General features: G+C 54.6%; 2 protein-coding genes across 4 annotated transcripts; one reads left to right on the top strand and one right to left on the bottom strand.

Moving 5' to 3' along the window:
* Positions 1 to 3,249: 3,249 nt before the first annotated feature.
* Positions 3,250 to 6,635, top strand: AVPR2 (arginine vasopressin receptor 2). 2 transcript variants are annotated; one of them, XM_036016291.1, is made up of 4 exons: positions 3,250 to 4,109; positions 4,618 to 4,671; positions 5,004 to 5,888; positions 6,155 to 6,635. In XM_036016291.1, the coding sequence occupies exons 2-4, from the start codon at positions 4,647 to 4,649 to the stop codon at positions 6,394 to 6,396; spliced, it is 1,152 nt and encodes a 383-aa protein (XP_035872184.1). In that variant the 5' UTR covers positions 3,250 to 4,109; positions 4,618 to 4,646; the 3' UTR covers positions 6,397 to 6,635. The 2 variants fall into 2 exon arrangements, with proteins under 2 accessions (XP_035872184.1, XP_035872185.1); XM_036016292.1 differs by having other exon boundaries at positions 3,253 to 4,109; positions 6,079 to 6,635.
* Positions 6,636 to 6,734: 99 nt separating this feature from the next.
* Positions 6,735 to 26,368, bottom strand: ARHGAP4 (Rho GTPase activating protein 4). 2 transcript variants are annotated; one of them, XM_036016290.1, is made up of 22 exons: positions 26,224 to 26,368; positions 21,772 to 21,976; positions 21,534 to 21,696; positions 21,245 to 21,307; positions 20,824 to 21,012; positions 19,986 to 20,114; positions 19,677 to 19,898; positions 12,605 to 12,706; positions 12,261 to 12,452; positions 12,084 to 12,168; positions 11,772 to 11,799; positions 11,418 to 11,520; positions 10,802 to 10,862; positions 10,639 to 10,716; positions 10,420 to 10,554; positions 10,207 to 10,312; positions 9,878 to 10,111; positions 9,704 to 9,783; positions 9,439 to 9,622; positions 9,152 to 9,244; positions 8,743 to 8,836; positions 6,735 to 7,578 (listed from the first exon to the last, which is right to left on the bottom strand). In XM_036016290.1, the coding sequence occupies exons 1-22, from the start codon at positions 26,288 to 26,290 to the stop codon at positions 7,345 to 7,347; spliced, it is 2,847 nt and encodes a 948-aa protein (XP_035872183.1). In that variant the 5' UTR covers positions 26,291 to 26,368; the 3' UTR covers positions 6,735 to 7,344. The 2 variants fall into 2 exon arrangements, with proteins under 2 accessions (XP_035872183.1, XP_028378938.1); XM_028523137.2 differs by having other exon boundaries at positions 9,710 to 9,783.
* Between the last annotated feature and the right edge of the window lie 1,597 nt (positions 26,369 to 27,965).

Below are 27,965 nucleotides of genomic sequence, written 5' to 3'. Positions count from 1 at the left end.
CGGAACAACGAATTGATATCTCTCTCTCTCCCTCCATCTCTCTCTCTCAAAACAATAAAGTTTAAAAATGGCAAAGGGTTTGACTACATACTTTACCAATGAATATATACAAATGACAAATAAGTGTATGAAAAGATTCTCACCAGCATCAGTCATAAGGAAAATGCAAAATAAAATCCCAATAAAATACCACTCCCCAGCCCAGGACAGTGGTGACCCCAGAGGCTCCTGGGCACTCTGCCCCTCCCAGCTTGAAGGGCTCCTGATCCATCAGGTACCCCTCTCCTCCCTCCCACAACTTGCAAACGGGCTTTGTCTAACTTTGAAAATTATTATTCACTTTACTTCAAGGACACTCTGTCTTCCTGTTGTAGTTGGCCCACGCATGTCCCAGTGAACGCTTGCATGCACACATGCACACTTTCCCCACTTTGATTCCTTTGACCCAAAGCTCTTTCACCCCATCCAAGCCTCTCCTAGGCATTTCAATGACAGCCAGCTCTCCTCACGGTGCCCCTTGTGTATTACTTCAGTTGGTATGAGTGCATTCATTCTTCTCGTTGCCACACAGGGTCCCCCATGTGTGATGCGCACCCAGTCGGGAGGAATGCCCAGCTGGGGCTCCTGTCTCCTTCCCAAGGCATGGCCTCTCAGCAGCTTTGCTTGTGTCCTTCCTTCCTTTGGGGTACCTCTCTCTTCACAGCCTTATGAACCCAAGCTCTCCTGCTTTATCATCACTTCTTTTCCATGTCCTTACCTGGCTCCTCTTACTCTTTCTTCCCAAATGTTTTTCAACCATCTATCCAGGGCCTACGAAATGCCTTTCCTCTCCATCCCCACTACCTGATGTCATTAACCGTATCCCACCATTTCTCCCCTGGGTGCTTTTTATGGGCTCTGCCCTCACTCCTTTCACACAAAACCCTGTGTTCCTCCTGGCAGGGCCCAGGTCCTTTCACCGCCACACCCACAGTGCAGGGCCAGAAGAACTTGCTGATTGTTGAGCAAAAGGTTCTGATTATAGCCAGCCAGTGAGAGAGCAGAACAGGCAGATCTGAGATCCTGGCAGCTTTGATCTCCTGGCCCGGCAGCCGATGCCTGGGATAGTTAGTGCCCCTGCTTCCTGGGGCCCCCTGTCCTCTTCTGCTCAGACACTGGGCTAGTGGACACGAAGACCCACACCTTGACCACTCACAGAACTCTTTCTGCAAATGCCATCCTAGAGGGAGATGGTGGAAAGCAGGGCAGAGGGGCTGCCCTGGGGGAACTGGGAGTGTGAGAAAGGTGCCTGCTCAGTCCTGCCCAGGCCTGAGGCCCACTGAGGGTAACAGGTCAGCCTCAGGGCCAGGCCCTTCTCCAGCCTTCCACAATGAGTTTCCCAGTGCTCCCTGGGGTGAGCATGGGCCGGTTAGGCCACCTCTTTAAACACTTCTCATGGATCCTGCCTTCTTTCTCCTCTCCAGGACCCCACCCATCCGCCTGTCTCCACATAGGTGTCCCACTCTCAGTTCACGCTGGCCCGGGGACAGGGCTTTCTGGGCAGCCCAGTGCCATCTCCGCTGACTCATGTGGCCCTGACAATGAATACTCTAGTAAGCCTTTCTTTCCATAAATTGCTGTCAAGCCCCATCTTTCTTGTGCCCTGTGGGGTAGCTGGGGCAGAGGCCTGCCTGGGGCTTCTCATCTCTGACCAGCTCCTTACTATAGGCAATAGGACTCAGCCGGGCCTTGGCACAGCGCCCATACAGCACCAGCACATGCACTGTGGGTTCCTGAGCCTTCTGGGCTCTCAGCAGAAGAACCAGACTCTCTGGCACACCCTCTGCCTTGGTAGGTCTCAGTTTCTCAGAAGTCCTGGCTAACGGGACGGGGAGGAGTGGTTCTGTGAACAGCTTCCCTTTATGTTCCGGTCTTGGAGTGGACACAATCCCCTCCCCTTGCTTCTTGGAGCCCAGAAAAAGCCACAGGCGGCGGGGGGGGGGGGTGGCGGGGGGGGCCTTCCCCAAGAATTTTCCCTGGGCTCAACAACAGGAAACCAGGAGTGTGCAGAACAGAGATGGTCACGGGCCTAGCCTCATGGCTCAGGGGCCCCGCCCTGTGGCAGCTCTCCACCGGGATCTAGCCCTGCATGGCCTATATCAACCCCAAGCAAAGAAACTCATAAGGAAATGATTATCCAGGAAGGCTGGTACCACTTCCTGGCCAGTCCCAGGAGCTTCCTTCCCCAAGCCTCTACCACTGCCCTACATTAGTACAACCAGATGTTTGTGAAGGCTTATCACCTGCTGGTTCCAGGTCTTTGCCCATCTGATGACCACGGGTTGACCTTCAATTATTAGATGCCCAGTGTATAGAGGAGTAGGCTGAGGTGGAGAGAGCTGGGCATAGCCTGTGCAAGGTTGCACAGCTGGGGAATGACAAAGCAGGGACATGTGCTCCTCTGTAGGCACCTCAGTTCCTGGTGTGGACCAGAGAGATCCCATATCTCCTGCAAGTCTGGGAGAATCTTGGGGACCGAGGGCACAGAGGTCACTCCAGGCTGGCACATGTGTGATGTCGGGGGGTAGGGTGTGTGTGTGGTGTGCATGTGTGTGCGTTGGGTGCTGTCTGTGCGGCACCTGTAGGAATAGTGTGCGCTGTGTGCTGCTGTATGTGTGGCTGCGGAGTGTAGGGTAGGGGTGTGCCGAGTGTATGAGACACCTGTCCTCACGTCCCCTCTGCCAGGTCAAAGGCTAGGAGGGGCTGGGGCACAGCCAGCCTCTCTGGCTAGGAAGAGGAAGCCTTGGACTTGGTTGTACTTGGGCCTGGTCATTAAGGGGCTGTTTTTGGTCTCTAGGCTTGCAGGTCAACAGAGAAGACGGACAAACAGGAAAAAAGAGCTGAACTCAGCTCAGAGCCTGGCCTTTGGCAGTGTGCAGGCCACTGGCTTGCGCTGGGCTTCTAGGCTGAGGAGGTCAAGGCCTGTGGCAAGGGCAGAGGAGGGGTGGAAAGAGGGCGCCTGGGGTGGGGACACCAATGGGCTGCTGGTTGGAGAAAGTCCTGGAGCCTGAGAAGGGGAAGGGAGGCAGGGAAGGTCATTGCCTACAGACCCTGGCAGGGAAGCTCCTACACAGGGTGCAGAAATGTCCATGTCTGTCTGTCTACCTACGATGCTGTGTATATGCCTTTGTGGGTGTATGTGAGGGTGTGGGGTGTGGGAGAGAGAGAGGAAGAGGGAGGGAGAGGAAGAGGGAGAGAGACAGGGAGGAGACAGGATTGAGGCGGGGACAGGGAGACCTGGAATATGCCTGAGTGCAGGAGCTCAGAAGCCTCCTCTTCCTAGGACAGGTAGTTTCGGATGGGGGGAGGGGGGAGAGGGCAGAGGGTCCCGGGCTTCCACTGGGCCTTGGGGAGGAAACTGGATCTCACTGGGCACATTAAGACCCGGCTTGATCTCACCCCACCTCTTCCCTTCCTGTCCCTCATCTCCGGCCGGCCCTCACTGAGGAGGGGGAGGGGCCTCTGTGGGACTGGGAGGGCTGTCCCTCTGTTAGTGGGGATTCCTTGAGCTCTCACCCTTTCCTTACCCCTGCCCAAAGAGGACCAGAAGGAGCCTGGCTTGGGAAAGGGGAGTCAAGCTTTGCCACAAAAAAAGCTGTATGATCCTGAGCCAGTCCCACCCATCTCTGATCTCAGTTTCCCCACTTATAATGGGGACCCTGAACTAAGCGATCTCCCAAAGCCCTGCCAGACCCGACATTCCAGTAAGCTGGTCCCTGCAGGGGTGGGGGCAGTTCAGAGGACAGAAGAGGGAGGGTAGCTGGCCTAAAGGTCACAGCTGGGTCAAGATGGGGACCAGCCTCAATGCCCTCAGGAACGGAGTAGGGGAAAGGAGTCCTGGGAAAAGTCCCTGGAGTGGCTGGGGGCAGGAAGGGAAGCAGTCCTTCCCGGTGCCACAGGCAGGAGGCCAGGGGAGGTGCATGGGGAGCGGGGAGGAAGTCCCCTCCTGGGCAGGTCACTCCCAGAGGCTGGGTTGGGGCGGGGCAGGCGATGGAGAGCAGATCTGAGCTCCTGGGATACCTTCGAGTCCACTGCTGCCCAGCTTCCCAAGAATCCAGGAGCCCAGCCAGGTAAGGGGCTGCCAGGGGTACCGGAGGCATGCTGGCCCTTCCCACCCAGTCCTCAGCCCTTCCATGTCCCGTCTCTTGGCCTCTGTTAGGGCAGGAGGTTCTAGATGTTTGCCTTGGGTCTCGTGGACTGCCTAGCTGGGTCCTAGGCTCAGTCTGTCCAACTATTTAATTTCCCCTTTCTCTGTCTTCCCCCTGCCCAGTCCTGGGAGGAGCATAGCAGGGTCCCGAGGTCCATGCCTGCTCAATGGGGCCACACCTCACCAACCTTGATCGAGCTGAGGGTGTGCACCTAGCTCCCAATTGCTGGAGAACACATGCACACACACAAACCCCAGCACCTCATGGCTGATACACAGCTGCATGCACAGGCTGGAGCCCCCCCCCCCCACCATACACACAGACACTCTGCCACCCTGGCACCTTTCTAAGGGCCTCTGTCCACAGACTCCCGGCAGCAGGGCGGGCCCTTTGGATGGAAGGTTGAGCTCGCCACCCTATTCTCCTCCAGGTGTTCAGGACACCCATCCCGGCCCCAACATGCTTGTGGTTTCCACCACCTCTGGTAAGATTCTAGCCACTGGGTCCCTACCCCTGCCTGCACTGGGATGAGCCAGGTGGGCTGAGTGGAGTCGCCTGGAGTGGGGTTGGAAGAAGCCAAGAAGCCCCTCTTTCAGACAGTTCGTTCACCCTTCTCTCAAGGCTGCCCATGGGGGCTGGGGCTGCCCTTCCCTCCATATCATCTGAGGTGGGGAGATGATGTGCGCTCTGCTGGTGGAAGGGAAGCAGAAGATCCAGGTCACTTGCTCTGCCTGTCTAGTTGGAACCTCCTTTGGTTCTCTGATCCCCCTGCACAGTACCCTCCCTAACTTGCCCTCTCCCCCCATCCTTGCCCAGCTGTTCTTGGAGCCGTCTCTCCACCTCTCCCACTTGGCAACAGCAGCAAGGAGGAGCCTGCAGACACCCGGAACCAGCTGCTAGCCCAGGTGGAGGTGGCCCTGCTCTCCGTAGTCTTTGTGGCTGTGGTCCTGAGCAATGGCTTGGTGTTGGGGGCTCTGGCGCGACGGGGCCGTCATGGCCGCTGGGCACCTATGCACGTCTTCATCGGCCACTTGTGCCTGGCTGACCTGGCTGTGGCTCTGTTCCAAGTGCTGCCCCAGCTGGCCTGGGATGCCACCGACCGCTTCCAAGGGCCTGATGCCCTGTGCCGAATCATCAAGTACCTGCAGATGGTGGGCATGTATGCTTCCTCCTACATGATCCTGGCCATGACGTTGGACCGCCACCGTGCCATTTGCTATCCCATGCTGGCACACCGCCACGGAGGTGGAGCTCACTGGAACCGGCCAGTGCTGGCGGCCTGGGCCTTCTCGCTCCTTTTCAGCCTGCCGCAGCTGTTTATCTTTGCCCAGCGTGAGGTGGGAGCCAACAGCGGGGTCTTCGACTGCTGGGGTCACTTTATCGAACCCTGGGGCCTTCGTACCTATGTCACCTGGATTGCCCTAATGGTGTTTGTAGCACCTGCCCTGGGTATCGCTGCCTGTCAGGTGCTCATCTTCCGGGAGATTCATGCCAGCCTGGTTCTGGGGCCAGCGGAGAGGCCTGGGAGGCACCGAAGAGGGTCCCAGACAGGCAGTCCCGGCGAGAGAGCCCCTGTGTCAGCAGCTGTGGCCAAGACCGTGAGAATGACGCTGGTGATTGTAATTGTCTATGTGCTGTGCTGGGCACCCTTCTTCCTTGTACAACTGTGGGCAGCGTGGGACCCCGAGGCACCTCTGGAAGGTAGGTGTGGCTGTGGCTAGAGCTACGGGGAGGGCTGGGGCTTGGATGCATATGCGCCTCTACCCACCGCCCCCCCCCCGCCCCCACACACGAACATCTAGCTGTGGGATTGCTAACCGCTAGCAGGCACATGGGGTCGTGCCTCTGCCTGGGCACCCTCAGCCCCAACCCTTCTCCTCCACCTACACAGGCCCCCCCTTCGTGCTGCTCATGCTGCTGGGCAGCCTCAACAGCTGTACCAACCCCTGGATCTATGCCTCCTTCAGCAGCAGTGTCTCTTCAGAGCTGCGCAGCCTGCTCTGCTGCACTAGGAGGCGCACCCCACCCAGCTTGGGGCCCCAAGAGGAGTCCTGTGCCACTGCCAGCTCCTTCCTGGCTAAGGACACTTCCTCCTGAGAAGCCAGGGGGCGCCTTCCTTCCAGAAGCTCCACAGAGCTCAGCTGCCTGTCAAGGGGCTGGTCCTGGCATTCAGAGAGAAGAGGGCCAACTGGGAATTGGCTCCAGATAGTGACAGGCCCAGGGCAGCTCCTTGGCACCAGGTATGAGGAGGGGCTGCAGTGGCACTGCGTGGTCCATGGCTTCTGCCCTAGGCAGCACCTGCCCCTGAGATAGAGGTCCCGGGGAGCCCAGAAGGAAGGAAAGAGGGCGAGGCCAGGGGAGCTTCCTTTCTTCACTTGTGTATTTGCCCTCTGTGTCCCTTCTCACTCTCTAATAATAATAATAATAAAAGTATCAGCTCATGTTCCACCCAGTGAGTCTCCTTGGATCAGGCTAACAGTGGGTTGAAGGTGACATGGAAAGACATTCTCAGAAGCCCCCGAATACACACAGCTCCACAGACACATGTGTGACTCTGGAACCCATGATGCAGGTGACTGAGCCTTCAAATGTACAAGTCCCCAGCCCACACAGCCCTATGCCAAGTCTCTCCCGCTGCCCGCAGAGGCTATTCCGGCTGCCCAACCTTCCCCCTTTGTTGAACACCCTGGCATCTGGCCTCAAACAGTAGGGGCACCAGGGGGTTGGCCCTGCACCCACCTGCCCAGTCCACCAACACAAGAGAACTGGCTCATGTCAGGGGTCAGTCTTTATGGATGCTGCCAAGCCCTGCCAGTCTCACGTCCTTGGCTGAAGCAGAGATGGGCCTGGGTACTGACAGGCATGCTCCCCTGAGCAAGGGCACACACCACCCGACAGCCCTCACAGAAAAGCCAGGGAGGGGCTTGCCCCCAGCCTCCCTCTTTGGCTGCCTCCTAAAAGGGCCCAAGCCAGGGCTGGGGCAGGCAGGGGCTTGTTTGGTCGGCCATGTCCTTCTCTCTGCAGAGGGTCAGGAGCAGGTGTTCAGTGCTTGCTGGACAGGGCTGGACAGGGCAGGGAGAAGCAAAGGGCCTGGGAAGGGTAGAGTCTTGCCAGTGATCCCCTAGGGTGGGGGGACCGCTGAGGAGCCAGCAGCACCTCAGTGTGGCTTGAGGGGTGAGTCCGGGCCCTGGGGGTGGGACGTTGAGGGTGAGGTTGGGGCCCCAGGGCTGCGGGAGAAGCCTTTGTGCTTGCCGAGGCGGCTGCAGCCTGGAAGCCTCGGGCTACGGGGCCCGGGGCCAGGAGAGCTGGTCGATGCTGGCCCAAGGCCCTGACGGACAGCAGCTTTGCCCAAGAGCTCCTTAAACACCGAGTCCATGGTCTGTGCCACAGCCTGGCAGAGAGGTGAGAGAAGAAGGGCCTCTGGTAGGAGTGTCCCCCACTGCCCGGCCACTCCCCCCCCCGCCCCCCGGGTCAGTGAGATGACAACTAACCCGGGCATGAGGCCCTCCTACCCTCTGTTGTCCGAGCCTCCACCAGAACTCCCCACTCCAAAAACAAAGTCCTTTGCCACCAACCTGTCACCGGGCCCTTCCTTTCTATGCACCCTCAGTTACTGTCCCTCCTCCCTTGCCCAGTTTACCTTTTGCCACTTTTAGTGGGATTCTCACAACCTCCTTTGGGGACAGCAACTTTCACCCAGCCTTGATGTGTGGGAGCCTCATACCTACTCTCTCCGTGGCTGAGACCTGCCACATGACCTCGGGGGCCACCAGCATGCAGGACCTCCCAGGTCTGCAGTCGCCTGCACCTCGCCTGGCCCTGCCTGCTGCCTGCCTCCCCCCGGAATGTCTCGGCTGCACTGCCCCACTCCTACCGCCTGCTGATCCAATTCAGCCCCCTGTCCCTGTGTTCCCAGGCCTGGCCACTGGGCTATACCTAGGACACAGTGTGCTCTCCAGCTCTCTCTGTGAGCGCAGACTGTCCCTAGAGCCTCTGTCTTGGCTGGGAACAGCGAGCACCCATCAGGTAGTCAACATGGGCTCATCAGACAGAGCAGGGGCTGGGTCTCCCCAGGCTGTGCACCCTCCCGGGGCTGCACACAGCACCTCCTCTCTCCTCCTGACAGAGCCACTGTGCTGCCCAGCTCCCCAGCCAGCCACCCCCTCCAGCCTCTTTCCATCTGTCCCTCTCATCCTCCTTGGCCCACCAAGCTCCTGCCATGTCACCATCTGTCACCTAGCTTTGCTCCAGATTCCAGCCTTAAAGCCTGTCTGATAGCCCATGCCCATGCCACTAACCACTTCCTGCTCAACCAACCATAACACCCAAATGCATGTGCCTTCATGTCACCCTGTCCCCTGCCTCTGGGCATGTCCTTCCCCTTAAACTTATACCCTTGCTGACCTGTCACTTTTTGGGTTAGCCTCAAGCAGCCTGTCTGAGGCCAGGAGAGGCAGACTTAAATCTTAGGAAGGAAGAATCTGATTCATAAGGGGAGGCAGAGACCCCCAAGAGACATGCTCTCACCTGCCACTCAGCCAGTGCCCGCTCTCACCTTATCCACCTCCACATGTCGGTCTGGGGAGGTTGGGACCACGAAGTGCCGTCTGTGCCCAGAAGGGCCCCCGGGTGAGGTGCATGGCTCTGGCCTGCAGGGCACAGACAGTGAGCCCGGCAGGGGCCCTGGGAAGTCCCTGCACTGAACTGGCAGTGGCTCCTCCCATCTCAGGGTGTGCCCAAGGGAAAAAGACAGCGGGGCTGGCCCAGAGGGTTCATCCTATCATCCACTGACATCCCTCACCTAAGTGGCCCCCTCTCCATGTGCCCAAAGCCTGACCCCAGCCCCCTCCAGCCTGTTCATGGCTTGGGACAGGGTTGGCAACCCCCAACAGCGCTCAGGTGGGAGTGGGCAAGTGAGGCCATGAGAACGGGTCTTCCTGACGGGCCGAATACCCCTTGCTCACCGATGGAAAAATTCCATGGCCAGGAGGCCCTCTGGACTGCTCACCAGCTCCCCTGCAGCCTGCAGCCCCTGGCCCACCGATGGCTTCTCTGCTCTGTGGTCAGAAAAATGGCCTGTTTAGGATGCTGGAGGAGGGTGGCAGGCTTCGTGTCTCAGTGCCAGCCAGAAGTAGTCAGAAAGGTACACAGAAAGCCTCCAGACACTGGGACTTGGGTTGGTGGAACGGCCAAGACCTGGGTTGAAGGGAAGCTGTGGAGAGCCCCCCGGAAGCATGTGGCACTCACTTACCCCCCAGGCAACGTGATGTACTTGTGGGGAATGAGTCCCCGGTTGCCAGCACACTCGCCCCACCACCAGTCGCTGGAGGCCCGCTCATGCAGCCGCAGCACATCCCCACGCTGGAAGCTTAGCTCCTTGGCTGTGCGGCCTGTGTAGGCAAAGCAGGCCACGGCCTCCACAACGCCCTCTAGGACTGGAAGAAGAGAGGATCTCAGTGGGAGGGGTGAAGTGGGCATCCAGGGTGGGGACAGGGTGGGGTCCTCCTTCTCAATACCCTCACCATCTTCCTGGGCCAGGGTCCCAGCTTCCAGCTCCGGCTCGTTGTCCCCTGCCAGGCCCTCCACCTGGGTGTCCCTGAAGTCCAGAGCAGAGGGAGGAAGATGGGTGATTGATGGGGCTCCCCTCGGCTGGACGGCCCGCCCCACTCCAGGCAGCACAAACAGCATACCCCAGGCAGCTGGCAGAAGGCGGCGCCATGCACTTCTCATAGACAGGGCCTGGCAGCAGGGTCAGGGACGGGAAAACCCGAGCAGGCTGCACGATGAGCGTCTGCACCAGCTGGTTCACCCGGGCCTGCAAGGCCACAGGGTCCTGCCCAGCGGGCACAGGCAGCAGTGTCGGCCCAAAGCATACGGCCAGGTTGTACGGGTCCATCATGTTCTCATCACTATACTGGGCCAGGCTGGGGGCACATGCAAGTCACAAGCAGGGAACTCCCTGCCCAGTGTCCCGGGCACCCCCCACATCAGCCGCTCCTGCCTCCTGAGAAGTACTCACTGGTTGAGGAAGGTGAAGAGGTAACGCAGGACCACCAGCACCGGTCCCGGCAGCTGTGCCAGAAGGCGGCTCACAAGCTCCACCCGCTCTTCCGTGGCCTCCAGCTCTGTGGCCAAGGCCACCACCCCAAAAGAGGAAAAAAGCCCACAAGTGTGGACACAGCCACTGGGGATCGGCCCCTCCCACCCAGCCGACCTCAGGCCCTGGCCTCACCAGCAGAAGCCAGAAGCTCTGTGAACAGGTCTGAGGAGAAGAGTGGGGGATCCAGGCTCCGAAAGTAGAGCTTCAGCACTCCCGCCACCGAGTCCAGGTCACGGGCTGTGCAGCCCTCCACCAGCGGGTCCTCCCCTGACGACAATGCAAGGTACGAGAAGGCTGATCACACCCATTCTAGCTAGCCCCCCACCGCCACCCTACCCTGCCTGTCCCTACCTCTTTCGAAAGCGTCGCGTATCTCTGAGATCCGGGGCTGAGCACCCGACACTCGGAAGATGCCCTCATGCTGTAGGCCTGCAGGAGGACAAAGAGCCACTGGGCACCGAGTCCTCTCCCCACACCCTCCACATGGGTGCCAGGTACTGGGTGCCAGGCTTACCGTTGAGGTTGATGAAGCGGATACAGCTCTCCACCACCAGGGGCACGGGCTGGCCTGAGCTCTGGGGACAGAGAGGGTGTTCACTTCTCTCTGGGCACAGCAAGTCCCACCACATCATTTGCTTGCTTTTATTTTATCCTAACAATGCGTTATGGTTGTTGGCAATGAGGCCCAGCATGCGGCTTGCAAGATTCAGTCCCAAGTGTCTGATGTCCCCCGTGCCGTTTTAGGCAGAGCCTTACATTTTACCTGCTAACTTTGCCAGGATGTGCAAATGGCATCCGATTCTGCATGTTGACCTCGAATCAAGTAGCAGTGCACAACTCAAATTGGTTCTTTTAAATGCTCTGTTGACTCTTTGGAATGTGTACATGCATAATCATATCATGACAAATAATAGATGCTGCCTGAGGCTTTGGGGAGATGCCTGTTTCTAGTTCAGGATGTTCCCTTTGATCAGCGGAGGCCTGGCAGAGGCCTGCCCAGGAAAGGCGGTTGGCAGTGAAGGACACCAGGGTCACAGGCAGCCGGGTTACAGAGGCGGCCCGGGGCTGGAGAGAGACGAGAATGCAGGGGAGGGCCTGCATTCAGTTGGAGCGGGAGGCAAAGCAAGTACCTGGATAAACTTCTCCATATCTCCCCCGAAGAGTTTCTGGTTATACTGGGAGCTGGGGCGGGCATGGCGGCTCTTCTGGAATTTTCTCTGTGTGTACTGGGCCCTGTAGTGAATGGAAGCTGACTCTGAGGGTTGCGGGCATGGGGAATAGGGTGCCCCACCACCCAGCCCAACCAAACAGGGCCCTGGAGCTTGAGAGTTACTTCGGAACCCACTGGGCAAAGTGGAAAATGGAAGCCACAGAGGAATGGGAAGCAGAGCTGGGCCCCGAGGAGAAGGGACAGGGGACATCACAGCTTGACCCTTGCAGAGCCCCAGCTCCTCAAAACAAACCAGCCTCCATGAAGGACTCACCATGACACCTCCTGTTCCTCCTTGTCACCTGGGGGATAGAAAATGTTGGTGTGCCTCTCAGGCCAGGAGGCTCTCGATGCTCCACAGAGAGAAACGTGTGGCCTAAAGGCCAAGGGCGCTTAGTGGGGCCAAGGGCACAACAGAGGCCAGGACCTTTGCTGGGTTATTTCCATCCCACCAGCAAAGCTCCTCTCTGGTCAGAGAGCAGCACGGGCTGGGTGAGGTTCCAAGGCAGGAGAGCCAAGGGCAGGTGGCGCTCCTGGCCCCTGGGGTGGAGTGGAAGGGACCAAGGAGACCAGGACCGGGGCCCACCTCGCTGAATGGCCTCCTGCAGTTTCTCATGCTTGGCCTGCAGCTTGGCGAGGATGCTCCGTCCACTCAGATACTCCTGTAGCTTCTGGGAAGCCCCCCCCCAAAACCCAAAGTTTTAGTCCCAGCTTTGGGCACCCTCTGTACCCTACCCCTGCCCTCCAGCCCAGCCCTCCCCACCGTGATGTAGAAGGTCTCGGTCTCCTGCTGCTGGCCCCTCCTGCGGCCAGCCTGCCGAGCACCTGGGTCCGAGTTGGTGGACTTGAGGGACTCAGTGGAGGGACTGGCCTGGAAAGAGTCGACCACTTCCCCATCTTCCAGTGCCATCACCTCCAGCAGGGCCTGCAGTGTAGCCTTCAGTGTCTTGTTCACCTGGGGAGAAGGCAGGAAGCTCAGGGCAGGAAAAACTGGGGACAGGCAAGGGACAAGAAGTCCAACTCTGAAGAAAAGGGAAGGGGTGGCCATGGCCACCTGGCTCAGTGTCTCCAAGTCTCTGTCCCCATCACAGGCCAGGCCATTCATACCTCCTCTGTCTCTATTGTCTGTCGGTCTAGGCGGCTCTGGATATTCTGGGCTCTGGGTAGAATCTCATCCCGCAGCTCCACCTCGACCCGGATGTCAGCCACCTACAAAGGGCAGCATCCGAGGAACTGAGGACTCAAACATGGGAGTGGGAGTGGGGCTGGGCAGCAGACAGCAGGGTCTCCAGGGCATGAGGGAACTGAGTGCAGTTCCACTGCCTGATGCACAGGACCACCAGGCCTCGATGCTTCGCACATCTGGTCCTGGAGAATGGCAAGGGTACTGCCCCAAGGGAGAGGAGCACAACCACACACACCCAGGCCTGTGCACAGACACTCGGGCAGCACCCTCATAATAGCCCCGGGGTGACAGCAGCCTGAGCGTGTAGCAGCTGATGGATGGGTAAGCAAATGTGCTGTATCCACACAATAGAATATTATTCAGCCACGAAAATGAATGAAGTCCTGCCTGCCATGTGCTGCAACATGGGTGACCCTTGAAGACATTCTCTTGAGTGAAAGAAGCCAGACACAAAAGGCCATATATGGTATGAGTTTGTTTACGTCAAATGTCCAGAAGGAGCAGATCTATAGAGGCAGGCACACCAGGGGCTGGGAGAAGGGATGGGAGTGACTACTTATTTTTTTTAATGGTCAGGAAGGCTGGGGCCTGAGTCAGAAGATGGAAGGCTTGGCCACACCTCTCCTGGGGAGAGCAGAGGGCAGAAAAACGGCTTACTCTAATCAGGCAGAAATAGATTCCCATGAGCAACGTGGGGGTGGGGGGCTGGGAGGAGAAAGCTTTAGGAAGCAAAGAACACGTAAACACCCAGAAAACTCTGACATCAAGTTCAAATTGAGAGTGAGGGCTTCCCTTACCCATGACAGGCTAAACACAACCTGCTCTCTGCTCCCCCATGCTCCACCATAAAGGGACGCATGAAGGTAGAAATCACAGGGACACCCGGGAGAGGGGAGGAGACGACAGCATAGAAGAAATGTCAACAGTTTTGTGGAAGATGGAGACCGGAGTATCTGACTCAAATGAGCTCAGACAGTAGCCAGTCAAAGCAGCCACTGAAGCCAGAAAAACTCAGAAGGTGGAGGCAGTGGGTGCCTCCCAGGTGCAGGGGACTAGCTAAAAGTCTGTCTAGGAAATGATACCATGGTTTCTCAAAACATTACACATAGACTTGTCACATGATCTGGCAATTGTGCTTTGGAGTATCTACCCAAAAGAAGTGGAAGCAGGTTCTAGAAGAGATATTTGTATACTTCTGTTCATAGCAGAGGTATTCATAGTAGTCAAAAGATGGAAGCAGCCCTAGCCAGGTAGCTTAGCTGGTTAGAGTGTCTGCCCAATATGCCAAGGTTACGGGTTCGATCCCCAGTCAGGACACATACAAGAATCAACCAACAAATGCATAAGTAAGTAGAACAACAAATCTCTATCTCCCCCACCCCTTCCTCTCTCTATATAAAATGAATAAATAAAAAAAATTTAAAGGTGAAAGCAACCCAAGCGTCCACCGATGGAGGAATAGACAAATAAAACATGGTCTCTCCATGCATCAGAATGTTATTCAACCTTAAAAAGGAACAAAATTCTGATACATGTTTCAACATGGATGAACCCTGAGGATATTATGCTAAGTGAAATAAACCAGTTACATAAAGACAACTAGAGCCCTGGCTGGCGTAGCTCAGTGGATTGAGCACAGACTGTGAACCAAAGGCTCCCAGGTTCGATTCCCAGTCAGGGCACATGCCTGGGTTGCAGGCCAGGTCCATAGTGGGGACCACGCCGAGAGGCAACCACACATTGATGTTTCTCTCTCTCTCTTCTTCCTTCCCTTCCCCTCTCTAAAAATTAAAAAAAAAATTAAAAAAAGACAAATAGTGTAGGATTCCACTTATATGAGATCCCTGGAGTAGTCAAATTCAGAGACAGAAAGCAGGGTGGTTGGTGCTAGGGTTGGGGGAGGGGAATGCGGGGGTTAAGTGTCTATAGGAACAGAATTTCAGTTTGGGAAGATGAAAAGTTCTGGAGATGGATGGTGGTTGTGGTTAATGGGCTTAATGTCACTGAACTGTATGCTTAAAATGGTAAATCTCGGCCCTGGCTGGTATGGCTCAGTAAATTGAATGCCAGCTTGTGAACCAAAGGATCGCTGGTTTGATTCCCAGTCAGTGCACATGCCTGGGTTGTGGGCCAGGTCCCCAGTTGGGGGCATGTGAGAAGCAACCATACGTTGATGTTTTTCTCCCTCTCTTTCTCCCTGTCTGTAAAAATAAAAAAAAAAAAAAAATCTTTTAGAAAATTCATAGTTTACAAAAATGGTAAATCTTTTTTTTAAGATTTTTATTTATTTATTTTTTTAGAGAGAGGGGAAGGGAGGGAGAGGGAGAGGGAGAGAAACATCAATGTGTGGTTGCCTCTCGCATGCCCCCTACTGGGAACCTGGCCCGCACCCCAGGCATGTGCTCTGACTGGGAATCCAAGCAGCAACACTTTGGTTTATAGACTGGCATTCAATCCAATGAGCCACACCAGCCAGGGTGGTAGATAAATCTTGATTTAAAAAAAAAAAGGTCTTTCTAAAAAATAAAACAAACAAGCAAAATATAACCAAAGACACTGAAATTGAGAACAGGCTGACAGTGACCACGGGGGAAAGGGGAGGGAATTTCAGGGGAAAAGGGGAAGGGTTTACAGGAACAAGTATAAAGGACACATGGACAAAAACTGGGGGTGGGGGTGGAAATGGGCGGGAGGTGGGGAGGGATGGGTGGGTGGGCTGGGATGGGAGTAAAAGACAGAAAACTGTACTTGAACAACAATTAAAATAAAATTAATGCCCTGGCTGGCGTAGCTCAGTGGATTGAGCGTGGGCTGGGAACTAAAGTGTCCCAGGTTTGATTCCCAGCCAGGGTACATTCCTGGGTTGCAGGCCATAACCCCCAGCAACCACACATTGATGTTTCTCTCCCTCCCTCTCTCTCTCCCTCTCCCTCTCCCTCTCCCTCTCCCTCTCCCTCTCTCTCTCTCTCTCCCCCCCTTCCCTTCCCTCCCTAATAAATAAATAAATAAAATCTTTAAAAAAAATAAATTAAAAAAATAAAATTAAAGAAAATATTGTTTTAAAAAAGTCTTTCTATACCATAGGTAGCAATGACATTAGAAGAATCACCCCCTCAAACCTACAGTTAACAGAAAGCTAGAGATTTACTCTTTGGAAAGGATAAATTGGGGGAATTCTGGACTCAGGGACACTAGTCACAGCTGAAGAAGGAGGCGAAACCCCCCACAGATGAGAAAGAGCGGAGCAGCCGCCACCATGTGGAGCAGCCCCAGCTGGGTCTTACTGCTGTCCCACTGAACATGAGGAACGTCATAGACAATCAGCATCAAACAAGGCCCCTTTGTGACCATGATGGCTGAAGACTGAAACAAGACCACTGTGTAATCACGTCTGAGCACAGACAAACACACACATATTGGCCAAGCCACAAAAACAAGTAAACCTGACCCTGTCCCAGCTCATGAATGACTACTGCTTCCTCATCAATGACAGCTTTACTCTCCCTTCATCCCCCACCCTGCCTTCTAGAAGATTTATCAAGACATCCTAAGAACCCTGAAGCACCAATCCAAAAGAACCTATGCACCCCAATGTCCATAGTAGCACAATTTACAATAAGCAAGTGCTGGAAGCAACCTAAGTGCCCATCAGTAAATGACTGGATCAAAAAACTGTGGTACATTTACACAATGGAATAGTATGCAGCAGAGAGAAAAGGAGCTCCTACCCTTTGCGACAGCATGGATGGAACTGGAGAGCATTATGCTAAGCGAAATAAGCCAGGCGGTGAAAGACAAATACCATATGATCTCACCTTTAACAATAAAACAAACAAACAAGCAAAATAGAACCAAAGACACTGAAATAGAGGACAGGCTGACAGTGACCAGAGAGGAGAGGAGAGAGAATTTCAGGAAAAAAGGGGAAGGGTTTACAGGAACAAGTATAAAGGACACAGGGACAATAACAAGGGGATGTGGAAACGGGAGGGAGGTGGAGAGGGCTGGGGGTAAAAGGCACAAAACTGGACTTGAACAACAATTAAAATAAAATAATAAATAAATAAGACACACAAAGTTACCCTTGCTTTCTGACAGCATCCAAGCCAGAGTCAATCCTCTCCCCAATCCCCACCCCGATTCTAGCCCAAGTCCTAGAGTTTTTCCTGAGACTCACTTCCCTGGTTCCCCTCAAGGTATGAGTCTCGCTTGCAGCAATGATCTGAGTTCCTGCCCAGCCACCCTGTAGGGAACAGCACTGTTGACCAGCACGGCTTACGCACATCATGTATCTAATTCCCTCTCTGTGCCCCCTCTTAAATATGAACTGATGGCCAAACCAGCCATTAAGGAAAGCTCTAAAATGACAGACATAGATCAAAGCAAGTTTTAAAAAAATACTGCAAGAGAACCTGGCCAGGTAGTTCTGGCAGTTCTGCAGTAAAGTTGGTTATAGTGGCATCCTGATACGTCAGCATTGTAGGTTCAATCCCTCGTCAGGGCACATACGAAAATCAACCAAGGAGCCCTGGCTGGTGTGGCTCAGTGGATTGAGTGCTGGCCTGAGAACCCAAGGGTCACTGGCTTGATTAGTCAGGACACATGCCTGGGTTGGAGGCCAGGTCCCCAGCAGAGGGCGTGTAAGAGGCAACCACACATTGGTGTTTCTCTCCCTCTCTTCCTCCTTCCCTTCCCCCCTGTCTAAAAATAAATAAATAAAATGTTCTTTTTAAAATCAACCAAGAAATGCATAAATAAGTGTAACAACAAGCTGATGTGTCTGTCTCTCTCTCCTTCCCTCCTTCAACTCAATTTTTTAAAAAATACTGCAAGAAAACAGAGAAAATGCAAGGAACAGAGAAAATACCAAGAAAACAAAGATAAACATTTCAGAAAGATTTGAGAAAATATTGTATTCGTGAAACAATAACAAAGGGTTATAACAGAAATTTAGAAAACAAAAAAGAACTCTTAGAAAAAAAAGTATAACAGTAAATTTCAAAAAATTTCAGCATGGGGTTGGTAGAGATAGTTGAAGAAACCTCTAAGAAATCAGAATTAAAAGGCATAGAAATAGGAAATAGGATAGAGAAAAAGATAAAGAAATTAGAGAATTAACCCATGAGGTCCAACATTTAATTATAAGAAATCTTTTGTATTGTGCATTCAATTACAGTTGACATTTAATATTATTCTGTTAGTTTCAGGTGTACAGCATAGTAGTTAGACAAGTATATAACTTATGAATGGATCCCCCCGATAATTCAAGTGCCCATCTGGCACCATGCATAGTTATTACAATATTTATAGACTATATTCCCTGGGCTGTACTTCTACCCCCGTGACTATTTTGTAACTACCAACTTGTACCTCTTAATCCCTTCACCTTTCTCACCCAGCCCCCAACCCCCTCCCATCTGGCAGTCATCAGTCTGTTCTCTGTGTCTATGAGTCTGTTTCTGTCTTGTTTGTTCATTTACTTTGTTCTTTAGATTCCATATATAAGTGAAATCTTATTCGTCTTTTTTAAATTTTATTTATTTATTTTTAGAGATGGGGGAAGGGAGGAAGAGAGAGAAAGAAACATCAATGTGTGGTTGCCTCTTGTGCAGCCACCACTGGGGACCCGGCCCACAACCCAGGCATGTGCCCTGATTGGGAATCGAACCAGCGACCCTTCTATTCGCAGCCCATGCTCAATCCACTGAGCTACACCAGCCAGGGCCATGTTTGTCTTTCTTGGCCTGACTTATTTCACTTGGCATAATACCCTCTAGTTCCATGCATACTTATAAGAATTCTTAAAAGAAAAGACTATTAGGGGAGAAAATTATCAAAGAAATAATACAAGCAAAACCTAAGGACACAACTTTCCAGACTGAGAGGACCCACTCACTGTTTGCCCAGCATCATGAAGGGAAGAGAGTCCCCAAAGTATAGCATCCTAAAATTTTACAACAATAGGAAAAGAGACTATCCTGAAAGCTTCACGGAGAACAATTACAGATCGTGTACAAAGACTCAGAAATGAAATGGCATTGCACTTCTCACCTATAATAGTGAAAGGAAACTGATTTTCTACCTTGAACTCTATATCCAGCTAAACTACCAATCAATTTCAAGGAAAGAATACAGACATTTTCAGATCTGCTCCAGAGCAGAGCTCTGAAAAAAAAAAGAGGGAGGGTGCTGATTGTCTGGTGTGGAGGCAGGGCCATGAGCCCTACTACGTGGTGGTGGGGGAGAGCCTGAGCTCGGATCTTCCACAGGAAGCTGGTCGGGCCTACGGCAAGTTGAAAAGCAGCTAGCAGCCTGCTGCATGATCTGAACACACAGAGGGAATTCCAGAGGCAGCAGCTAGAAGACTGGGAAGTGGGTATTTCTGGGGAGTGGGAATGGGAACAGAAAGGGTGAGTCGGAGAATAACTGTGTGCCATTGTAAGCCTTCAGTAACCTCTAGGTTTTTAAACTATTACTTTGGTCAAAATACAGATAAAATAACTAAAAGCTCCATGTAATCCCAGCCCATGCGCAGTACCCATTAGGATAAATGGGTAAAGGGGAAAAAAAAAGCTCAGAGCCAAGTAAAAAGATGCCTAGTTACATTTTCCTGCTTGTATGGTTTCTTTGCCTCTAAGTTTATGTTATGAAGTGTCTGAAACATACAGAATGATTGGAAGAAGTGTATGTGGACAGCTATATGCCCACCTGCCACCTGGTGTCAACAGTGACATTTTTGCTGTGTTTGCCTTGTGGGGGGTGTCTGTGCCCTGGATGAACTGCAATGTCCTACAGAAGTCTGTTTGCTTCAGATGCGAATGGGACACCTCATTTGCCTCCAAGCCGTTGACTGAGGGTCTGAGAAATAAGCTGCACTCAGGAGTTTCAACTCCTTAGCAAAGTGAAATTCATTGACTTACCTCATGGGAAGACAACACAAAGCCCTTGGCATCAATTCTGGGGGCATTAAGGGGCAGGGGCAGTAACCCTCACCTCATCGCCTTCGTGGGGCTGGTAGTCAAAACGAAGCGGGGGACAGAAGGCAACTGCATGCACCTCCAGCACCTTGGCCTTGTCCCCTGGAGGATCTAGGGCCTCCACTGCCTCTTCCAGGCTGCCCAGGCCCTGCATTTGGGAGGCTTGGGTGCGGCTCTCGGCAGCTGTGTAACTCCGGAAAACCTGCCCCAAGGCCAAGTGGAACCCGGTGTCACAGCACTGAGGAGAAAGCAAGGACACAGCTTGGATAGGCCACAGTGCACTGGGCGCTGCCCCCCACACCCCGTCTGTCCACCCAGCACTCACGTCCATGAGGTCCAAGACATCATGCAAGTAGTAGTTGCTGACGGCAGCGTTGACACTGGCCAGGCTGAGCAGATACTCATTGCGCGCCTTCGTACACTTGAGTTTGTGCTCCAAGAACTTGGCCTGACGCTGCTCAAAACCACACAAGTACACCAGGGCCATCTAGTTAGTCAGACTTCATAGTCTTTCTCCCCTGTCCTCTCCATGTGGACAGCTACATCTGAAGTCCCACAGGCCCCTCAACAGTGTGGCCAGAAGCCCTGACGCACTCCCCCAGCCCGCCTTGCTGTGCACAAACCCTCCTGTCTCGGGCTGGCAGCCCCGGTTCTGCCTCAGGTCCTCCCAGCTTGGTACCTCCACATCCTGGTATTTCTGCCACCCTCAACCTCCTCATCCTCTTTTCAGGGCCCACTTCAAATGCCCTTTATCCCTGTATAGTACCCAATCACCCATTCTACGTTTCTTCTTGGCTCTGAAACCTCATAGCACTGTATGAAGCAAGGAAGGTGGGGAGAAAGGCCTGGAAGCACCAGAGCTCTCTTCACCCCAGCTCTGCTGGGGTGGGGGACAGCTAGGAGCACAGGGGAGACAGTTACTGTCCTCCTGACGTCTCTGTGTACCACTCTGTCATGGGGAGCCTTCCAGAGCCGGCAGGGCTAAGCAGGTCCAGGCCCAGGCCCTCCCCTTGCAGCTTTGCCAGAGGCTCAGGTCCTCCGCAGCCTCGTCTTGCCCCTCCATGCACCACTTTCCCATAGGCCCCAGTGTGGGCCAGGGACTCACAGGGACAAAGGCCGGGAGCTATAGCCTTCACACACAGACCAATGTCCTCCAAGCCCACCTTCTCCACCAGCCGTGATCCCTTCTTGAGGGAGGACTTGCGGAGGGGCCCCGCCTCCGTGCTGGTGGTGGCTGTGGCAGCAGCAGCAGCACTCCGGCCGGCCCGCTTCTCCTCCTGCCGCTCAGCTTCCCGGAGCTTGGCCTCGGCATTCATGCTCTCTGTGTGGTATACCTGGTACGTCTTCTTGGCCTGCAAGGAGGCCCAAGACCAGGCAACCCTGCTGTAGGCCAAGGCCACAGCCAACCCTCCCCCTCTTCCTGGTACTCAGACCTGAGAGCTAGGCAATCCCATGTGAGCACCTAGCCCCCCAACCCTGTGCCTAGGGCAGGGAGAAAGGCACCCAATTCTCCTTGAGCCTGGCTTGATGAGATGCAATGTGATAGCCTCGCTCTGACTGGGGTGAACCCTACCCCATCCTCACCGTCTGAAGCTCTGACACCACCTCCAGGAGCTCCTCCTGCAGCTGCTGCTCCAGATCCTTACTCTGGGGAAGAAGGGATGTGTGACCAAATCACTACCTCAGTGCAGCACACACTGGGGCAGTCACTTCAGCTTGGCACTAAAGGCTACACCCAGTTCCTTGCCACCTGATACCCATTTGGCTTCCTCTGCCCTCCCAACCCTGATGCCTCTAGATTGAGTACCCACAGACTGCCCTCAATAGATCCTAAGGCTATCCACATCTCCTATACCCAGGGTAAGGGCCTTACCTTCTTGACTATGCGCCCCACATCCTCCGCAATGTGACTCAGGCGTTGGGCCAAGGGCCCAGCCAGCACCTCACTGAGGGCTGCGCTGTCCCGGCTCTGCTGCCGCGTCTGTTGCAGCAACACAGCCCAGCAGTGCAAGGACGACAGGAGAGAAGGCTCCTTTCTGGGGGCAGAGGGGCACTCAGAATGGGAGCAGGACTTGGGCCCCACTGCAACCATCCTGCCAACGAGAACCTACCGGAAGCTTTGGTGCTCCCGGCTGCCCCCCAGGCGTCCTCCTCTGCTGGAGAAGCGCTCTACCAGCTTTTCCAGGCCTCGGGAGTACTCCAGCTCCACCTCGGCACGGCGCCGCATGAACTCAGCCAGCTCCTGCAGCAGCTCCCGCCGCAGCTCACCCTGCAGCTCCAGGCAGCGCAATTGCTCACTCAGCTGCCAGCGCATCTCTGTGGGGAACCATGGCTCAAGCCTGGGCAGGAGGCCATCCTGTCCACCCTGAGGGTGAAGGCTGGGGCTGTGGAGGAAGAAGGAGACTGGCTCCCAGGGAGAAGTTACAGGTTCAACTGTCCAGCTGAGCTCAGAACAGCTCTGAGGAAAGGGACCTCTAGGCTGAGGCTGAAGGAAACCAGCCGGGCCCAAGTGGTTGAAGAGGAATGGGAAGGCTGTTTCAGGGTAAGAGGAGAGCTGCGCAGAGGCCTACAGGTGACAAGGAGTCTGGCGGATAGAGGAGGGGTGGAACCAGTTGTGATGGTGAGAAAATACAGCTGCCCTAGCCAGGCGCCTTTCACTTAGGCTGCCCGTAACTCTCTGGTTCCAGGAAAGCCCCTGAATTGCTTCCCCTGCCACTTCCTGCCCCTCAGGTGTCCAGGATCCCAGGCAGAACAGCCTCCCTGCAAACACAGACACACAGGGCTGCGAGGGGGCAAGGCAGCTGCAGCTCTGCCAAACCTGCAGCAGACTTGTGACAAAGAGCAGCCCCATACTGAAGGCCGGCGGCCGGGGAGTGCTGATTGGGTCTGACAAGTGAAGAGAGTGAAGAAACAGGCCTGTTTTTGGCCCCCAGTTCCCACTCCTGATCACAACCCCCAAGGGCAACCGGAGCCCCACCTCCCAGCAGACAGAGCCACACCCAGGGCCCCCACACTTATGGCTTTTGACACTTTATCATTGGCTCGATTGGGCAACACTGCTTTCCCCACATAGGCCTAAAACAAAGAACTGCCTGAATGACAAGCTTAAGCAACCTCTGCAAACACTTTTACCAGCCACTGCGTGCCCAGGTGGGCACTGGGGCTCCTGGGTAAATAAGTCACTGCCAGGCCCGGCCAGGTAGCTCAGTTGATTAGAGCATTGACCCCGATATGCCGGGGCTGTGGGTTTGATCCCCAGTAGCTGGGGCACGTACAGGAATCAACCAGTGAATGCATGAGTAAATGCAACAACAAATCGATGGCTTTCTCTCTCCAAAACATAATTAAGTAAATAAATAAAATAAGTCACCATCTTGGCTCTGACAAGCAGGTCACCCACTTATGAATCTGTCATGTGTCTAGGGAGGGGCAGTAATTGATTTCTTTATCCAGCAGAATGCTGATTACATGCTAGACACAGAGATACAGTGGCAAAGAGGGTTGACTGAGCGCCTGCCCTCATGCAGCTGTGATGGGGCTGGGGGCACAGACAGCCAGCGAACAAATCAGAGCAGGGGGATGGGGAAGGGTTATTTTAGAGGAGGGTGGTCAGGAACAAGTAACACTGGAGAAGAACTGAAGGAAGTGATGGGGGCTGCTGTGGGGACGCCTGGGGGAGGAGTGCTTAGGCCAAGGGAACAGTAAAGGTGGCTGAAGCCAGTGTGGCTGCGGTCAGCTGTGCCAGGGGAAGCGAGGGAGTGCGGAGTGCGAGAGGCCAGTGGGGATGAAATGCACAGGGACCCAGGTCCAGGTAACACCTGGCTGAAGCCGAGGGAGGGCAGCCACAACTCCCTGGGGCTGCCATGGGGAGCCCAGGAGGAGGCCAGGTGATAGAGGGAAGCGCCCAGCCAGGTTGGCAGCTACTGCACCAGTCCACACAAAAGACAGTAAGGGCTCAGACCAGGGAGCCAGCCTGGGAAGATGCGTGAAGTGGCAGGATCCGGGGTGGCTGTATGAGAGGACTCCACTGTGAACAGCTCATTACCAGTACCGTTTGGATTTCTGGGCTGCCAGTGACTTCCCAGGGGTTGTGGAGTGTGGAGTAGCCTCAGTGGGTTCTGCCCATTGGGCATCCCCATCTCTGACTCTGACCTCCCTTTGGAGAACACCTGCTTCCTATTCTCAGCCCCTGGGTCCCTCTCCCTGACTCCAGCTGCTCCAGATGTTGCTGCCTGCATAACCAGTCCCTCGGCACCTCCATCCCTATCCACCATTGGCTCGGTGATGGGGCTGGGGCCACGGTCCCCACACTTTCATTAGAATTACTGAACAGGTGCTCTTTTTCCACTGAGGGTCAAGCTACATAAGTGGAAGCCTGGGGTACGGGAAGGCGTGGGGGGTTGGTGCTTCCTGACAGTGAAACCAATGCAGACCAGGGCAGAGCCAAGCAGTGTCCTTGCATTATCTGAGGCCAGGCTCCAGCGGCTGACTCTCAGCTCCGTGGGCCAGGTGGAGCGGTTTCTATTCCACTTGCAATCAGGAGAATCTTCATTGAATCGCAGTAACATTTTGTGAATAGAAGTATATTTCATTTCATTCCAAGAAATGTCTGAGACCTCCCAGCTCACCACACCTTCCTCTGGCACCTGCCCCACCTTCCCAGAGCAGCAACAGCTCCCTGGGGACAACTAAACAGTGCTGAATGGACCAGCCCGCCAAATTGTTTCACTTATTCTTCAGGGCAGCCACGCCTCAGTCAGGATCCAGACCAACGCACTGGCTGGCGTCAAGTAGGAGATTTGGGAGCTAGTGCTTTGGGCTGTGTCTCTGTCCACCTCCCAGATCTCAGTTCAGATGCACTCATCAGACAACCACCCCCTGACCGCTCCCCAAACTAGGACTGGCCCTCTTCCCACCCCTTTTCTTGACCACCGGCTTTCCCTTTAAAGTGGTTAGCATCGTAATAGAAACTGTGTGATTCCTTATTTATCAGATGTGTCTGAGCTCTAGGAGGGACAGGACTGGTTCCCTTTTGCTCAACACTGTATTACCAGGGCCTGGGGCAAAGGAGAGGCATACAAAACATCTGTCACAGGGAAGGATGGAATCTGCTGTGCTCGGGCCCCACCAGCACTTCCTGTGAGCAAGGCCCAGGTCTCACTTCTGCTGACAAGCAAAGCAGAAGAGAAGATGGCCTCCCAACCACGACTATGCTGACCTTTCATAATTCAGGGTATCAAGGCAATGATCCTGTTTTCTAGCATGGTAGGAAGTTTCTTTCAGCGCTGGAGGAGGTGGGGGGCAGGGAACAGAAGTTGAAATCTTTGGAGGGCCACAGCAGGCAAACATCTTAAAGACAGCCTTCCTGAAATTCTCAATTTTTCGGTGTGAATTAACTGAGCCATATTTGCTGGCTAAAGAGTTTCCAAAGTCCTTCATCCTCATGGCATTTTGGGGCAGCAGGATGGGAGTCATTGTTTCCCTCAGAAATGACAAAGGTGAGGCTTGGAGAGCCGGCTCACCCCGCACCATTGCCTCGAGCTGGCTCTGGCTGGCAGGCCGCTTCCCTCACCTGGGGAGGACTCAGGCATACTTTGGTGTAAATGGCTTGCACTGGTAATTACATTGGAACCTGCACCTCTGGGTTGGAAGGAACTTCAAGGGTCATTTCATTCTGCCTCCTAGGAGCTGTGGCATTCTATGACCATGAGCAAGTCACCGCTCCTCAGAGCCTCAGTGTCTTCCATCCATAAACAGTGATTGAGAATGACATGAAAGACACTGGGAAACTTTCTGGCCCCCAACTGCTGGTGCTTGGATGCTACCTCCTTCCCTTTGTAAGAGTTACCACGCCCTAAATAAAACCCCCAAATCAAACCACAGAAGTTGCCGACAAAGAATTTGCAAAGCTGATTTGCATGCAATTTGTACAGAGTGTTTATCAGCACCTGAAAAGGTCTACTCTTCAGAAGGCTGAGAGGCTGGCCTCATTGAATTTCTCAGGCCAAGAGGCACTGTGCCAGATTGACCCAGAGACCACCGCCCTCAGCTCTGAGCCCCTTCAGTGCCCAAGGGAGGGCAAAGGGACTGGGCTACAGGCACTGAAGTGGTTTAAGGACAAAGCCATCCACCTAGGTACCCAGACTCCTTTAGCTGGCCCCTGTCAGCAACATCAGGGTGTTTGATTTTGGCTAGAATGCCACTTTGCGGGGGGGGGGGGGGGGGGGCACCTCGGTGTACCCAAAGGCCCCCTTCTCTCCTCAGGCTCACTGGGTGAGGTGCAAAGAGAACCAATTAGGGTAGTGAGACCAAAGGAAGGGAGTGATGGAGGGATAAAGGAGTGAAGGAAGGGGGAAAGCAAGGGAGAACAGCAGGGCGGTTGAGGCCAAAGGGGTGCAGAGAAGCGGGCAGGGGGCTCCGGCTCCTTCCTCCATCACCCAACCCTTGTCGCTAGGGGAGGATACGGGGACCTGGGATTGTGGCAGCGGCACTTTTTGGGCTCCCCCATAGCCTTGGGGTCTCAGCAGGGAACTGGACCAGAAGAGAGCCCAGCGCCCTCTCACCTTTTACTTGCGTCTCATACTCGGCCTGCGGCCCCCGCTCCCGACGCAGCTTCCCGTGCGTGGCCATGGAAGCCGGGCAGCGGCGCCGTCGAGCCCCACTGCTCTCATGCAGCAGCCGTTAGTAGGCTGGGCAATGGGACCTGGGGTTCCAAAGCCAGCACCCTGCACCGGCCCCGCCCCTCTCCGCCCCCAGAGAGACCCGGGGGGCGGGGCGACCAAGGTTTTGTACTGCCCTCAAGGGCTTTCTGTGGTTCTGTGGGAGTCCCACCAACTTGGGTCCTTGCCTTCCCTCCCACTGGGTGCTGGGCCATACTTGAACTGCCTTGTGCCCAAAGCTCTCCTGCTAAGCAGCCTGGGCCAGTGTGAGAGCCCCAAGGTGTTCAGCAAGCTGGCAGCCTCTGGCTGCGGTTCCCACCTCCCCCCCAGAAGGCTATCTGGCCACCACTGCCAGACAACACCCTTCACAGCATGGCCATTGGCCTTCAATGCCAGTGGGTGGGGACATCATAGCTGCTCCAGGCCCTGGACTCCCCTCAGTCACCAGCTTCCCCCAGATCCCCAGGACATCGGATGCGGCCCAGCGTTCTCAAGTCACAGCCCTGAGAGATTCCCAGTGTGGGGTGGGAAAGAAAGTCAGCACCAGAGAACAGGACCTCAGCAGCTGTTCTTTTCAGACCCCCACATGAGGGGGAGATCAGTGTCCAGCTAAGGTTCCCCTTCTCCACCCCATAGGGAGGAACAAGCCTTGTTTCCCCATAGGTGGTTACCACTTCCTGCTGCCGGAAGAGACTCTTCTGTCTCCTTTCCCCTGCAGCTTGCACCTGTCTTGTCCTAGGCCTGGGGGTGGGGACACAGCTTTCCAACTACCCCCTCAGAGTAAGGTCTTAGCAAGCCTGGAGGCAAGTCTGAGGCCTCCCTTAGCCAGGGGTACTGTAGTTTCCCTCTCTACCAACTCACAGCCACAGGGCAACAGCTTTTCTCTGGCAAATTGGGAAGTCAGGATGCAGGTGGCAGGTGACAAGCCAGACTATTTAACTGTCTTCCCTTGGCTGGGAGGAAAATCCCTGGGGTCTAGATCGTGGGAGGAGTGATGACGCACTTAGGCTTGTGCTTGGGGATGCAAGCCTGTATGTACTAGTGCAAAGGGTCCAAGCCTTTGTGTGCATGGATGTCAAAGTCAGGCTCTGTGTACATGTGAGCACACGTGACCTAGACCTGCAGCTCTTTGGGAGGGAGGGCAGGCTATGCAGGTACTTCCTGCCTTTCAACTACAAGCAATTCTCTTACCCAGAAGGTGAAAACATAACTCCTAAGCTTGCTGCAGACCTCCCCACCCCCCAGAACCAAGGGCCTTCTCTAAGATGCTATGTGTCCACAGAGTCTGGGGTTGGAAGACCTGGGAGCTGGCCAGTCCCCAGTAGGTCCAGGACCTAGACTGCCAGTAGCTGGTTTGAGCTGTACCAACTGTTCAAATCCTCCAGCAAGGCAGGCGAGTGAGCCTCTTGCCTCTTCCCAAAGCATGAAAAGATGCACCCACCCTGGAAACTGCTCCTGGTCAGGAATCCACACCCCTCATCAGCTAACCCCAACACAGTTTGGCCCCGTTTTTCCCATCCAAGCCCTGAATGGTCCCCAAAAGTCCCTTACCCATTCAACAGAGCTTGGCACAGGGCTCAAGACCACTGGAAACTGCTGAACTCACCCCAGCCCCTACTTTCAAATGCTCTCCTCAGTGCTTTTCT

This window comes from Phyllostomus discolor, chromosome X (assembly GCF_004126475.2).
Source record: "Phyllostomus discolor isolate MPI-MPIP mPhyDis1 chromosome X, mPhyDis1.pri.v3, whole genome shotgun sequence".
Taxonomy (NCBI): Eukaryota; Metazoa; Chordata; class Mammalia; order Chiroptera; family Phyllostomidae; genus Phyllostomus; species Phyllostomus discolor.
The sequence above is the reverse complement of the archived record's forward strand: the minus strand, read 5'-3'. Positions and strand labels throughout refer to the sequence as shown.

What these genes read in the sequence shown, in the direction of transcription:
- ARHGAP4 (XM_036016290.1), bottom strand. Translation starts at nt 26,290, where the DNA reads ATGGCCACGCACGGGAAGCTGCGTCGGGAGCGGGGGCCGCAGGCCGAG. An exon ending in CGGGAGCACCAAAGCTTCCG is followed by an intron (nt 21,697 to 21,771) that starts GTAGGTTCTCGT and finishes CTCTGCCCCCAG; the next exon opens with AAAGGAGCCTTCTCTCCTGT. An exon ending in AGAGCTTCTGGCTTCTGCTG is followed by an intron (nt 10,313 to 10,419) that starts GTGAGGCCAGGG and finishes CCTTGGCCACAG; the next exon opens with AGCTGGAGGCCACGGAAGAG.
- AVPR2 (XM_036016291.1), top strand. Translation starts at nt 4,647, where the DNA reads ATGCTTGTGGTTTCCACCACCTCTG. An exon ending in TGTGGTTTCCACCACCTCTG is followed by an intron (nt 4,672 to 5,003) that starts GTAAGATTCTAG and finishes ATCCTTGCCCAG; the next exon opens with CTGTTCTTGGAGCCGTCTCT. An exon ending in CCCCGAGGCACCTCTGGAAG is followed by an intron (nt 5,889 to 6,154) that starts GTAGGTGTGGCT and finishes TGCCTCCTTCAG; the next exon opens with CAGCAGTGTCTCTTCAGAGC.